General features: G+C 44.3%; 1 protein-coding gene across 1 annotated transcript in view; it reads left to right on the top strand.

Annotated features, from left to right (window-relative positions):
- cacna1ib (calcium voltage-gated channel subunit alpha1 Ib) overlaps positions 1 to 13,460 on the top strand; it is a gene marked incomplete at both ends in the record, with an annotated part of 98,190 nt that overhangs the window by 50,188 nt on the left and 34,542 nt on the right. Inside the window, 6 exon segments of the mRNA XM_084465439.1 lie at positions 1,031 to 1,185; positions 5,835 to 5,905; positions 6,657 to 7,188; positions 7,615 to 7,715; positions 10,833 to 10,956; positions 12,105 to 12,173. Coding sequence (XP_084321565.1) covers positions 1,031 to 1,185; positions 5,835 to 5,905; positions 6,657 to 7,188; positions 7,615 to 7,715; positions 10,833 to 10,956; positions 12,105 to 12,173 — 1,052 coding nt within the window.

Here is a 13,460-nt window from a genome sequence, read left to right as displayed (position 1 = left end):
AAAAACAGTAATCCAAAGGATGACATGCAAAAGTACAATACTTATTTCCAGCATGGTCCTAGAGACACCATGCTAATCCTTTCAAAACCAGTGTGGATAGGATTTGTCATATGCCAGCGACCAGAACCCCCCAGCCTGCCAGCAGGGTGCCCCCCAGCTGGTGGGGCGCCCGCCAGGGTGGGTGGGCCAGGAAATGACTCACATGCTTTGTCTTGCTTTGTTGTCCCTTGGAAAAGGACCAATAGAAATACAATAAAACACAAAGTAGATGCCATTTAGTTATTTACTTTCTGCTGTAGTGAATTGGTTGCTACACCGGAGCAAAGTGAAATTCCACCACTGCTGAGAAAGTAGTCCCCCAAAATGTAATGTGATCATTGCGATACAAGGATAGTTTTATTTCTAATATTATTCTATCAACACAGACATTTACATAGATAGTTGGGCATTATAATTGGTTTGCATCAGGTGTACTTTGGAGTGCCAATAAAAAACTGTTTTTATTGGCAGGCTAGCAGTTCCCCTCGACTTGCGCTAGCCTAGCACCAGCGATTTCTGCAACTAGAATGAAAAGTGTTGAAAACGGTCTCCAATGATAAATAACACACTGGCTCACTTGGAAATGAGACCCGATGTCTAAAATCCTGAACTACCCCTTTAATGCCTTCCTCTACCAGCCAGTTGAGTTGAACAGCCAAACCAACCCCTAACCCTTGAAGTAGTAATGCCTTTCTCTTCAGATGAACTAGTTATGATCATTGACTGAGAATTAAGTTGTTAAGGTGTTGAAACACAAGTTTAGTTTTTTGGGAAGTTTTATTTATACTACTTGTATTGTGTATATATATATAGATTCTCCTGTATATTGTAGATAAAGTAAAATATAATCTTTTCTCATAAGTTTCTAAAGGGAGAGGCTCGTGATTGGTTGAAATTGGCCATCTTCCACTGCTTGTTGACCAATGGAAACCCTAACGACCTCCAGCCTGTCCATACTCACCCGACCTACCTATTGCATCGTGTCATTTAGACCCCAAGATCTGCACCCTGACCCCCAACGGGCACCTGGAGCTGGGGGCCCCCCCTGCCCACGCCTCGGACCCCCGCAGCCTGGTGCTGGACTCACGCAAGAGCAGCGACATGAGTCTGGGAAGAGTCAGTCTGGACCGGAGGTCCCTCTCCCTGGTAAGACACAGAGAGACGCAGGCACACACACACACCCACACGCGTGCCTACATATACAAACAAACCAACACCTGCACGCAAATGACATATACATGTGTAACCTGCGTTGTGTTTATTTTGTGCGGTATGGACTGGGACACTCATTAGATGCAGTGGGTTTTATTGCCTGCACAATGGGTCAGCAAATAATACAGAAAAGGGTATGAGCATTGGTCTGGTCCGACTGAAGCAGATACCGTCTTTTCTGCTTCTTACACCATAGTGTGTAAAGACAAACAATATATACAATCCTATGATAATCTGACATACAGCATACAAATAAGAAAAATACATACATTTTAAATGTCGCGCTGAACAACGCTCGTAAACAGGTGAACTCTCCACTCGTGTGACGACTAACGGTATTGCATGTAAAAGACGTTATAACCATGTGACCGGCTAGACATTCAAGGTCGAGAATGCTAGCAACACCACGAGTAAGATTCTAAAACGTACAAGAAAAATAGAACCAAAATAACTTATTGGTTACCTGCACAATGGGTCAGCAAATAATACAGAAAAGGGTATGAGCATTGGTCTGGTCCGCCTAGACAAATTAAATACAATGTTACAAATGGAACGACAACCATGTGCGTGCAAACGAAAATAGAAAATCTAATAAAAGAAACAATACTATGCCAAATATCCCAAGAATTTAAGTTATATGATGGCATATATTTGTAACAACTGTCTAGAGATAAATTACTTGTATAAAACAATGACAACATGACTTTAACAGATTTTTCATGCGGACACGTTTCTTGCTCAACCTACCTGCAGCAGATACCGGCTGTGTCCCAATTCAGAGGCTGCATCCTTCAAAGGACGCATTTGAAGACCACTTACGTCACAGTGGCGCGTCAAGTGCTGTCCCATTTCGAAGGCTCCTTCAAATGCGGCCGAGATATGCAGCCTTCTTTTCCCGGATTTGAAGGATCCACCGGGTGGATCCTTCATGGCCCAATGTATCCCTAGATTCATTGCGCGTTTTTTTTCAGAAATGGCGCGGAAAGAGCACAAGTGGCAGCTGCAGCGAATACATATTTAATGACAAACAACAGTTTTTAATATAAAAATAAGGTTGGGACCATTTTAAATATGTCACTTTATTGTCAAAGTTCAATGACATTAACGCTAGACATATAACGTTAAACTAATTAACGTTAAGCCAACGTCCTCTCTTCCTCTTCACCTGTCAGCTCCGGCGGTGAATCTTCTCCCACTCCTTCAATAAAAGATAAAACATAACAAATAAAATTATGATTTCTGGCTCCATATTTCTCCTCCGCTGTCCAGTTTGAACTGCAGCTGTCAGGGTTGCTAGGAGACAGGAGCGGCGCGTGGTCACGCAAGGTAATGAACGTTAACGGCTGGTTACGCAATCCGGAAATGCTCTGTAGGCTAGACCGTCTCATTTAACAACGATCGTTCGGCCTTCGGTGTGGCCTTCGCAGTCTACGAAGGCCACACCTTCATATACCGCGTCCTTCGAAGGATGCAGCCCCTGAATTGGGACACTTACATATTTTCTTCTGCAGGATACCCACGATGCAACACAATGCAACACGATGTACAGACATATCAAAATAAAAGTCTTGACCCAATGACACAGGATTTAATATTATTTAAATACTCATTTTATTGACTCTGTTACACGTGTACACGCACACAAACTGATATACATGCACACACACACACACACACACACACACACACAAATACAAATACATATTAAACCACAATGAAGAGGAAGAGGATGGAGATATGGAGAGCGAGAGAGAGATAAGGGAGAGTGAGTAGGAGAGAGCGACAAAACAGTTTAGTTAAGTCAGGGTCAGCATCCAGTTGCCGTGACAACGTGTGCTAATTATGGCTTCCTGTGTTCTTGTCTCTGAGAGAAACATTTGGAGATTGTTAACAGAGATGACTATAATAAAAGTGGGAATGATTGATGGGTTTAATGGACGACAAACAGAGAGAGAGAAGGACAGAGATAGTAGGACATAGAGTGTGTGTGTGTGTGTGTGTGTGTTAAAGAGAGAGATAGAGAGAGAAGGATACAGAGAATTTAAAGGACAACTTTTGGATTTTTCAACCTGGAAGCTTTTTTTCCTATCATTTTGGGTCTAAGTGAGTAATTTTGACACCAATTTTTGAAATTGGTCTAGTATTGATCAAGAATGATGTGGCCATAATCCGGAAAAATGGGCTGCAGTCCTTTGGGGCAAGAGCGTCCCCTCAATTTAATCCTCCAAAGGTGTTTGATTTTTCCACTGACTGGCTTGAATAGTAGTAAAATGATAGAAAGTATTCCTAAAGAGAAATACAAAACCTTTTTCTTTGCCTTTCACTTGATCCAATCTGTTATTGTGTCCATCAAAGGAGAAGGCTCACTCTAAAATCTTGTTGTTGCATAGTTGCAGGATATTTCCATATTGACATTACAATCTGAACCATCCTTGACCCAAATCATTAACAAAACAAACACAACAAACTCTCCTCTCTCCAGCGCTCACTCATGTTTCTCCCACTATCTTCCTGCAACAACTCAACTCTGGTGAGACATCTCATTCAGTGAGACTTGGTTGGGAACAATAACAAACAGATTGGATCAAGTGAAAGGTGAAGAAACAAGCTTTGTTTCTCCGTAGGGATCCTTTTTCTAATGTAGAATGTAATCTGAGCCTGTAAGTGGCAAAAACAAGTAAACATTGCCGGAGGGCGATCAGAGGTTTGCCTGCCTGAATCTTAAGAGAGATCAAATCTATCAGAAGCCATGTTAAATGCATCAGAAGTCCTGCTTTACTCTATCATATTGCAAACAGCAGAAATAACAAAATGCATTTTGATATAACCTCAGAGTCTGGCGACGCAGTAATACACGTTACTTAGTAACAGTGCATGAGCTCTATAAAACACCTGTTCAACTTTGAATGAATGCATTGATCAAATCAGCTATCTACTTACCTCGGTAATTTGACATCACTTATAAATGAGACTCGACATGCAGTGAGCGAATGTCCTCACTGCACTCAGGGAGCAGGTAGGGTTAGGATTTTTGCAATTGCTCAAGACTAAAGACACTTAATCATCACTTCTAAACTAACCAGCCTGTGTATTTTTCTGATGCAGGACAAATCATTCTTGCCAATGGTTAAAAAAGGCATCAGATGTTTTGTTTTGTGTTGATATGTCATCTAAAGCTTCATCATTTAGGCCTTAGCCAGTCACACGACTGAAAAACACAGTTTGAATTGCAATAAAACCTCCATGCTAATGCTAAATTGCTTGTAAAGAAACCGTTGACATTGATTTGAGACGTGGCGGTGTGCACATCAGCATGCATGCAGTGCATACCGTGCAAACACACACACCCACAGACACACACACATGCTCTCACACAAACACACACACCAACATACATACACACACCCACAGACACACACACACATACTCTCACACAAACACACACAGAAACATACACAGAAACATACACACACACACAAACACACACACACACACACACACACACACACACACACACACCTATTCTCACATGCACACACACACACACACACACACACAACCACACACACACACACACACACACACACACACACACACACACACACAAACACACACAGAGGCAGACACACATACACACCAACACACACACACACACACACACACACACACCAACCAACCCAGACACACACACACACACACAGTCGGACAAACATATACACACACACAAATACACACAGGCAGACACACACACACACACACACACACACACACACACACACACACTCAAACACAAAGATAAATGTCACATGCGATCATCTCCTTCACGCAGAGCTCACAGTTGCGTGTAACAAGCGCTGGTGTGCACCCTCTCTGCGGATGATTGGCATAACGTACACTTCAGACAGTACAACATGTCATTAGAGGGAGAGGATTCAGCACGCAGAAACCGCCACCGTGGTTTGTGTCTCTCTGTGGGTTTCACTGCTCAACAATCAAAGCCTCATCATGCTGAGTCCAGTCAAATCTCCTATTTATTCATTCAATTAAACAAGAAGTCATGTAGAATAAATCTACAGCAACTGTTGGCCCTACCACCAACAAAAGAACTAAGAAGTTGAGGTATAATAACTAGCCTTTCATTTCTGATTCCTATGGTTTCTCTGCCTAATTAAGCTGGCTAAATTAATATGCTTGAACTCAAGTGAGTGTAAGTAGAAAGTATCCACTTCATGAATATATATTTTAGGAGGAAGATAATTGCTCTACCCTCAGTGAAACAATGAAGAAGCATAACAGCATTGTCCTTTGTTCATAATATGCTCTCAATATTTCCTAAAGCTGGACATATTAATACAATATTGAAGTGTTCAAAGCAACTTCATTGAGCTCCTGTGATCAGGGTTATTAGACAGACTGTGAACATGGGATATCGAACCGAGAACCTTTTGTCTCAGAGTCAAATATCCTAACCCCCTAAAACAAAATGTAAATTGCAAATACAAATTTTTATTTGATTCCATTTGCTATTTGTCCTTGTCATGAATCAAAACCAACCCAATGTGCTTGATATGCCTCTGTTCCAGCGCCACGGCCGCAGTTCCATGTACCACAATTGGGGGCGCCCTCTCCCTCCGCAGTCGGCCTGGAGCCGCAGGTAGACCCAGACCCCCAGACACTCCACACACAGATTGTGGTTATCACCCTAATGAAGCGCTAACAACTTTCATAAATGATCAAAATGAATACAAGGGACCTTTGACAATTGCTTTATAATTGGATTGAACCTGCGCTTATTATTTAATTATTTATTTAATCACTTGGCAGATGCCTTAATCCGAAGCGACTTGCACTTAATCATTTTTTGGTACGTGAAAGGTAGAGGTTGTGGCATTTCCTTCGGGATTTCTCTCTTCTTTGATTGGGAGTCACAAAGCCTACTCATGTTGATGTCATACCGTATCTTTAATTGGGGGCATCCAAGTGACTTTCCTGTTTGTGAAGACCTGGGGGAGCTGACTAACATGTAGTACATATACTGTCCTATAGGGGGCTTGAGGTGGCTGGACGCAAACAGGCAAACACCACTCTCAGTCAATTGGAAAATTATGTTTTAATTCTCATGCTACAAAGCAAATACATATTTTATCCTCTTTCAGTTTACCTTAATTAAACAGTTAAAAAGGGTTGAATAGGAATTTATTTTGGTCATAGAATGCTGTGAGGCTGCGAGGCTGTGAGTTCCCGCCCTCAATGGGCAAAATGGATTGCCAAGAGCAATTGCAGCGCCCGTAACATGAAATCTACCGCTTCATATGGTTGTGAGGTACCGTCACGGACGCTACGTCAATGTTTTTAACAGTGGGTGGTCGCCACGTGTCGTGTTAACGGGGTCTCGGGTTCCCCAGGTCCAGCTGGAACAGCCTGAGTCGGAGGAGCTGCGCGGCGGGCGGAGCGCCCCTGGTGGGCGGGAGCCTGCGTGTCCGCAGCACCCACTCCCCCTACTCCTCCTCCCCCCACTCCGCCGAGCACCAATCCCTGCTCTTCCACTCCCGGCCCGCCATCCACCCCCCCTTGCCGCTGCCGCCGCCCCCGCTGTCCAGGCGCTACAGCGGGGGGGCCCGCCAGGACCGCCGCGCCCTGTCCCTGGAGCTCCCCGAGCTGCCGCCGCCCGTGCCCCCTTCAGCCACCCTCCCCCCAGCGGTGCCCCCACCTGTACCTCCACCGCTGCCTCCTCCTCCTCCTCCTCACCAAGAACCCCTGAGGAGGAGCTTGGGGTCGGGGACGGCGGGATCCGGCAGCGTGGGCGGGGGGCCGGAGCACCAGGACTGTAACGGCAAGACGGCCCACCCCCACCACCACGCCCACATCCTGGCCGAGGTCTTCCCCCAACTCAAGGCCCGCAAGGACCGCGCCGACACGGACGAGGAGATCGACTACGTGAGTAGGAGGAGGCTATTTGCACAACTATTACAGCTGTGATGTCACATGGAGTTCGCACCGTGCGACCTGATTGGTCAACTAGACCTTTAGAACATGATCCAATGAGCAGGAGAGCCCACATAATAATGAATAATGCCTCATCACTGCCCCCCTGACACGGTGCAACTAGCTTCAAAATACATGTGAATGGAAAAAGTAGCAATTAAATCATTTTTGCAGCAAATGTCTTATTTATTATTAAAACTTTATATTTTATAATGTTGGTAACTGTGGTATAAACTTAATTGTGCAATATTGCTTAAGTATGGTATGGCTTCTATACAACAGTACTATTCCGTTAAATAAACAATGTGACCAGGCAATTTATTGTTAGTGCAATCACAGAGTGTAAATGAGCTACCATTCCTTGTTGTCTTTTCTCAGGGCCTGTGTTTCCGGATCCGCAAGATGATGGAGGTGTACAAGCCAGACTGGTGTGAGAGCCGACAGGACTGGTCTGTGTACCTGTTCTCCCCTCAAAACAAGTAAGGCCCCATTGAAAGCTCTCCTTGCTTGTAACACTAAATAATCCATAAACAGCCTGGCCTGTAGCAGCCCTGCTTAGATTTAGAAAGAAGGAGCACCTTCTTCAATGTTGTAACACGCACCACAGCGTGTACCACGACCAAGCAGTGCTACAGGCTAGGCTAACATCACACCAACAGCACCACCGTGTGAACCACAATCAAGCGGCCCTACAGGGGTCATCCCTATGTTCCCCGGGTCCTATGTTCCCCGGGTCCTATGTTCCCTGGGTCCTATGTTCCTATGTTCCTATGTTCTTTGTATGTGACCAGGCAACATAGGACCCTTTTTCAAAAAAAGGGTCCTATGTTATTCGGTCTGTCGGTCTGTTATTTTTTCCACCATCAGTGCTGATTGCCATCAGTTACAGGCCGTTTGACGCGCATATCCAAATAGGCCTAGATGAGCAGAGATTAGGCATGTAAATTGGCTTTTGTTTTTGTCACGTTTGGACAGTTCAAATAAACAAAACTAAATAAACAATAAATACTACTAATAAATAAATAATAATAAATACACTAAATACTAATAATAATAAATAAACAATAAATAAATACTAATAATAAACAAACTAAGGGCCCTATCTTGCACCCAGCGCAATTTACTTTCTACACCGACGTATCGTTGCTAGTTTCACACATATGAAAGATTGTTCATATGTGTGAAACTGCATAGAAATAGCATGTGGATTGTGGAAACATTTTTTTCCATACGGGTTAAGATAAGATACAAGCTACAACTTACCAATTTACAGCCTAATCTCCCCTCATCATATTTGGATATGCGCATCACGTGGCCTGTAATCTACCGTAACAAAATGCTGAATTAAATCAACGAAGGCATAGTCTTATGTCATGCAATTCGGCAATTATGGAAATTATGGTGAAAAAATAACCCCTTTTTAAATATTATTAGGACCCGTTAAGAAATTGCGTAGGACACATAGGACCCTTTTTCAGAAAAAGGCTCCTATGTTCCCCAGTATGTATTGCGACCGGGGAACATTGGACCCTTTTTGGGAAAAACGGGGAACATAGGACCCGGGGAACATAGGTACGCTCCCGCCCTACAGGCTAGGCTAACATCACACTAACAGCACCACCATGTGAACCACGAGCAAGCAGCCCTACAGGCTAGGCTAACATCACACCAACTGCACCAGACCGTAAATAAGAACCAAGCAGCGCTACGGGCTAACAGCACCATAGTGTGTACCAGTTTGTGTCCCCACCCAGCGCAGCGCACCGCCCCTCACGTCTACCGGGGCTTGTGTAAACAGCAGCGGCCCGGAGCGACCACGCTTAACATTTGAAAAGGGTTAGTTTCACAAGGGCATTTCCTTCTGAAGCACAACTATTGGCTGCTGGATTATCCCTGCAGGCAACACAAATGAAAAATCACTCAGTTAGACGTTCAGCCCCTCACTCTAATCCCCGCTCGCTGATAGCCACTTTAGCGGCTAACACCCGGCCCCAGGGGGGGTGTTTGGCCGCGCTGGCAGGTGTCATCGCTCAGGCAAATGGAAGACAGGGACTGCACGCCTGGAAGTGTGTGCGTGTGTGTGTGTGTGTGTGTGTGTGTGTGTGTGTGATCCAACGTGTTTGTATTTTTGCCTGTTTGTTAGGCTGTTTTTGTTTCTCTGTGTGTGAGCACATGTGTGCACGTGTGTACACGTGTGTTAGTGTGTGTGTGTGTGTGTGTGTGTGTGTGTGTGTGTGTGTGTGTGTGTATTTTTCGTATTTTTGTTTGTTAGTTCGCTTTTGTTTGTTTGTTTGTGTGTGTGTTTATTTGCAGGCCTCTCTGTATGTGTGCATGTGCAAGCGTGTGTGTGTTTGCGTGCATGTCTGTGGGCACCAATATGCTCCCCTAACTGTTTTTATTTGTGCTGTATTTATGTCTGTGATGTGAGTGTGTGTGTGTGTGTGTGTGTGTGTGTGTGTGTGTGTGTGTGTGTGTGTGTGTGTGTGTGTTTATATGTGGGTGCGCGCATTCTTGTGTGTGTGTGTGTGTGTGTCCGTCCAAGTCTGGCAACCCACACCCAAATCATTACTCAAAGCCAGTAAAACAATCAGAGCGAACACAAATCCAGTTAAATACATCGGACACACATCAACACCAAGGAACAGGGGTGCCCGAGTTCAATGGACTGATAAGGGGGGGATGGGGTATCTGGGCCTGGTCTGGAGGAAAAAGGAGAAGCAGGCAGATTAGAAGCATGGATTGCATGGCTCAGAGACCATGTTAGGGGGGGGGTAGGTGTGTGTATATGCAGGGTGTGTGTTTGTGTTTGTGCGATGTGTGTATGCTGTGTATCAGTGTGTTCAGGGAATGTGTGTTGGAGAATCATGATTGATTGTTTCTGTGTGCTGTGTGTGCCATGTGTGTGGAATTTGTATGTGTATTGCTGTGAATGGTGTGTGTGTGTGTGTGTGTGTGTGTGTGTGTGTGTGTGTGTGTGTGTGTGAATCAATGCGTTCAGTGTCTGTTTGTGTGTGCGTCTGCATGTCACTGCGTATGGTCTGTGTATGTGTGTGTGTGTGTGTGTGTGTGTGTGTGTATGATTGTGTGTGTTTGTGTGCGTGTATGAGTCTATGAATGGGAAACAGAAAATAAAGAGAGATGGAATGTGACGTTAGGGTCCATTGTAGAGCCTGCTGTTCTTGTGGGACAACAGAGGAATATGCAGAACAGTACCAGTTCTTCTGAGCAGAACAGGTATAGGCCGCAGAGTGACTCCACTCTCCACAAGGGAATACAGAGTGTGCTTCTGTGCGTGTTTGTCCTTGCGTCACTTGTTTTACACTCTAAATACTGTCTATACTTTCTAGGACAAATCTGTCAAAAGTAACAGTTTTAGGACAACGTGCATTTGGGAGTGTGTATGTTCCTAGCTGAGACCAGATGTCTTTGCCTCCTCCTGTCCGCTCCTCTCTCCCCTTCCCATCTCGCCCCTCTCCTCTCCTTCTCTCCTTTATCTCCTCTCCCCATCTCTTCTCTCTCCTCTCCTCTCCCTAATCTCCCATCTCTTCTCTCTTCTCTCTTCTCTCCTCATCTCCCATCTCCCCTCTACTCTCCAGGTTCCGTCAACTGTGTCGTTCCATCATCATTCACAAGCTGTTTGACTATGTGGTTCTGGCCTTCATTTTCCTCAACTGCATCACCGTGGCCCTGGAGAGGCCTAAAATCATGCAGGGCAGCCTGGTAAGACCCCTCCTTGGACCCCTCCGTAGACCCTCTTTAGACAGCGTGAGCCCCCTTGGAGGCTGGGTCCTCTGCTGTATGACCCAGCATCTGTTGGCCCCAGACAGCACATCCTATGACCAAACATTTGTGCTTTAAAATCGAAAGCATGAATGTTTGAAGAGAGGCCACCAGAGGTGGTGGTTATCTGAAGTTTAGATCTAGTTTTTATCTAATCCAATATACTGTAATCTAAATGTCCATCCACATTTTATATCATGAAATGTTAACAAATGTCATCTAATTTAATTTTAATTGTAAATATTATATAATATCATCTAATGTTATATCATGTAATCCGACTCTAATCGCAGCAGATCTAAACTAGTCTAATATCATTTAAACCGGATATTATTTAAAATGTAATAATAATAATAACATAATTTTAATCATCAGTCATCTGATCCTAGTTGAAACAAATCAAATTTAAAATCATTTAAAATAATCCAACCTCTATGTATTTTAGCTAATCCAAACTAATCAGATGTTATTTAATATAATCAGTATACACTAATACAGTCAGCATTAAATGCTGACTGTATTAGTGTAAACTGATTATATGAACAAAGACAAATGTTGTCTTTGTTTCTCTTCATTTTAAATATCACACAAACTGTAAATTACAACTGTCAATTATAATTAGTTAGTTTGAAGTGAACGCACAGAGAGTATTCTAGTGTGGTGTTACTCCTACTGAGCAGGTGTAGCCTCAGCGGGAATTATCCAGGACGTTAATGCCTCAGTCGACCAGCTGAGCTACAGAGCTCCATGTTGCTTATTTTCTTCATTCCAATTAATTCCTCCCCTTCCTTTTCTCTCTTCTCCTCTTCTCCCTCTCTTCCTGTTTATTCTTTGTGTTTATCCCTGACTTCTCTGTATGTCTCTTCCCTCTCTCTCTCTCTCTCTCTCTCTCTCTCTCTCTCTCTCTCTCTCTCTCTTCCTCCCACTCTGTATGTCTCTTCCCTCTCTCTCTCTTTCTCTTTCTCTTGCTCTCTCTCTCTTTCCCCCAATCTCTCTCTCTCTCTCTCTCTCTCTTTCTCTCTCTCTCTCTCTCTCTTCCTCCCACTCTATCTCTTCCCTCTCTTCTTTCTTTTCCTTCCTTCCTCCAGGAGCGTCTCTTCCTAACCATCTCCAACTACGTATTCACTGCCATCTTCGTCATGGAAATGACTGTCAAGGTAACAGCTTTCTTCTTCCTTTGTTTTATTAACACACACCCACACACCCACACACACACACACACACACACACACACACACACACACACACACACACACAGGCACATGCACACGCATCTTCTTAAGAAGGGACAGCTGGAAAGGAAGTTAATTAGAAAGCTATCTCTCTCTCTGGCCAGTGGTAAGCAAGATCTGGACAGTACATCGATATGGGAACACACACACACACACACACACACACACACACACACTCCACATGCAAACACACACCCTTCATTCTTTATTTATTTTTTCTTCCTTCCTTTCTCTCACTCCATCTCTTTTGCTTTCCCTCTTTCTCTCCTCATTTCACTGTCTTTGTCACTCGTCCCATCTCTTCCTCCACTCTCTCTGACCAGGGTGGCATCCATAATTAATGACCTCCACGTCTCCAGGCTCTTCCAAGCTGATGTACATTATAGACCCTATAGGTTGGCACCCTCTGATGTATTAATAACCATCAGCTAATGAAGACACGTAGCTCACATACGTACAGCTCACCAACTACATTGGATGGGGAGCTTAGCTTGTTATAGTTTGTGCTTGTGTCACTCCTCATTAGAGAAGAGTCCTGGTTTGTGTCTGTGGTTAGCCATTAGCTGCTTTCTGTCAGGGTTTCGCTCACAGATGTAGGCCAGCTTATACTCTATTTAGTCTATACGGCTAAAGTATATAGGGCTTTCTAAAGCGCTTTTAGTGCAAAACAGCCACGCAAAGTGCCTAACAAGAGAAATCCTCTTCTTCCACACATTCTTTGAGAACCATTCTGACTATCTGTGTCTATAGCCCTGGAGAGCCTGCTAGACAGACAGTGGGGGAGGTGAGAAGGGAGGGACGAAGTGGTTGGGTACACACTATTGATTTTTTTCCCTCAGTGGTGAAGAGAGAGAGAGATTAAGACGGAAGCAACCAGCCTTCTCTCCCTGTTTCTTTGATCATTGACACTAACAAGCCAGTCCAGAGTGAAATGCTCTCTCTCTCTCTCTCTCTCTCTCTCTCTCTCTCTCTCTCTCTCTCTCTCTCTCTCTCTCTCTCTCTCTCTCTCTCTCTCAGAGGGACAGTAATTAAACTACCTCGTTAATTACAAACGGAGATACTCCATCACCAGGGCTGCCTGTCTGCTCTGGTTTTCAAACGGCATGCACACACACACATGCACACATGTCACACACGCGCGTGCATGCACACACTTGGTTGGAGTGTAACATGCTGCTACTAATCAGTCAGTTATACACTCTGGGAGAGTCT

This window comes from Micromesistius poutassou (genome assembly GCF_964030765.1).
Source record: "Micromesistius poutassou genome assembly, chromosome: 3".
Classification (NCBI taxonomy): domain Eukaryota; kingdom Metazoa; phylum Chordata; class Actinopteri; order Gadiformes; family Gadidae; genus Micromesistius; species Micromesistius poutassou.
Note: the sequence above shows the minus strand (reverse complement) of the source record. Positions and strands in the feature narration are given on the sequence as shown.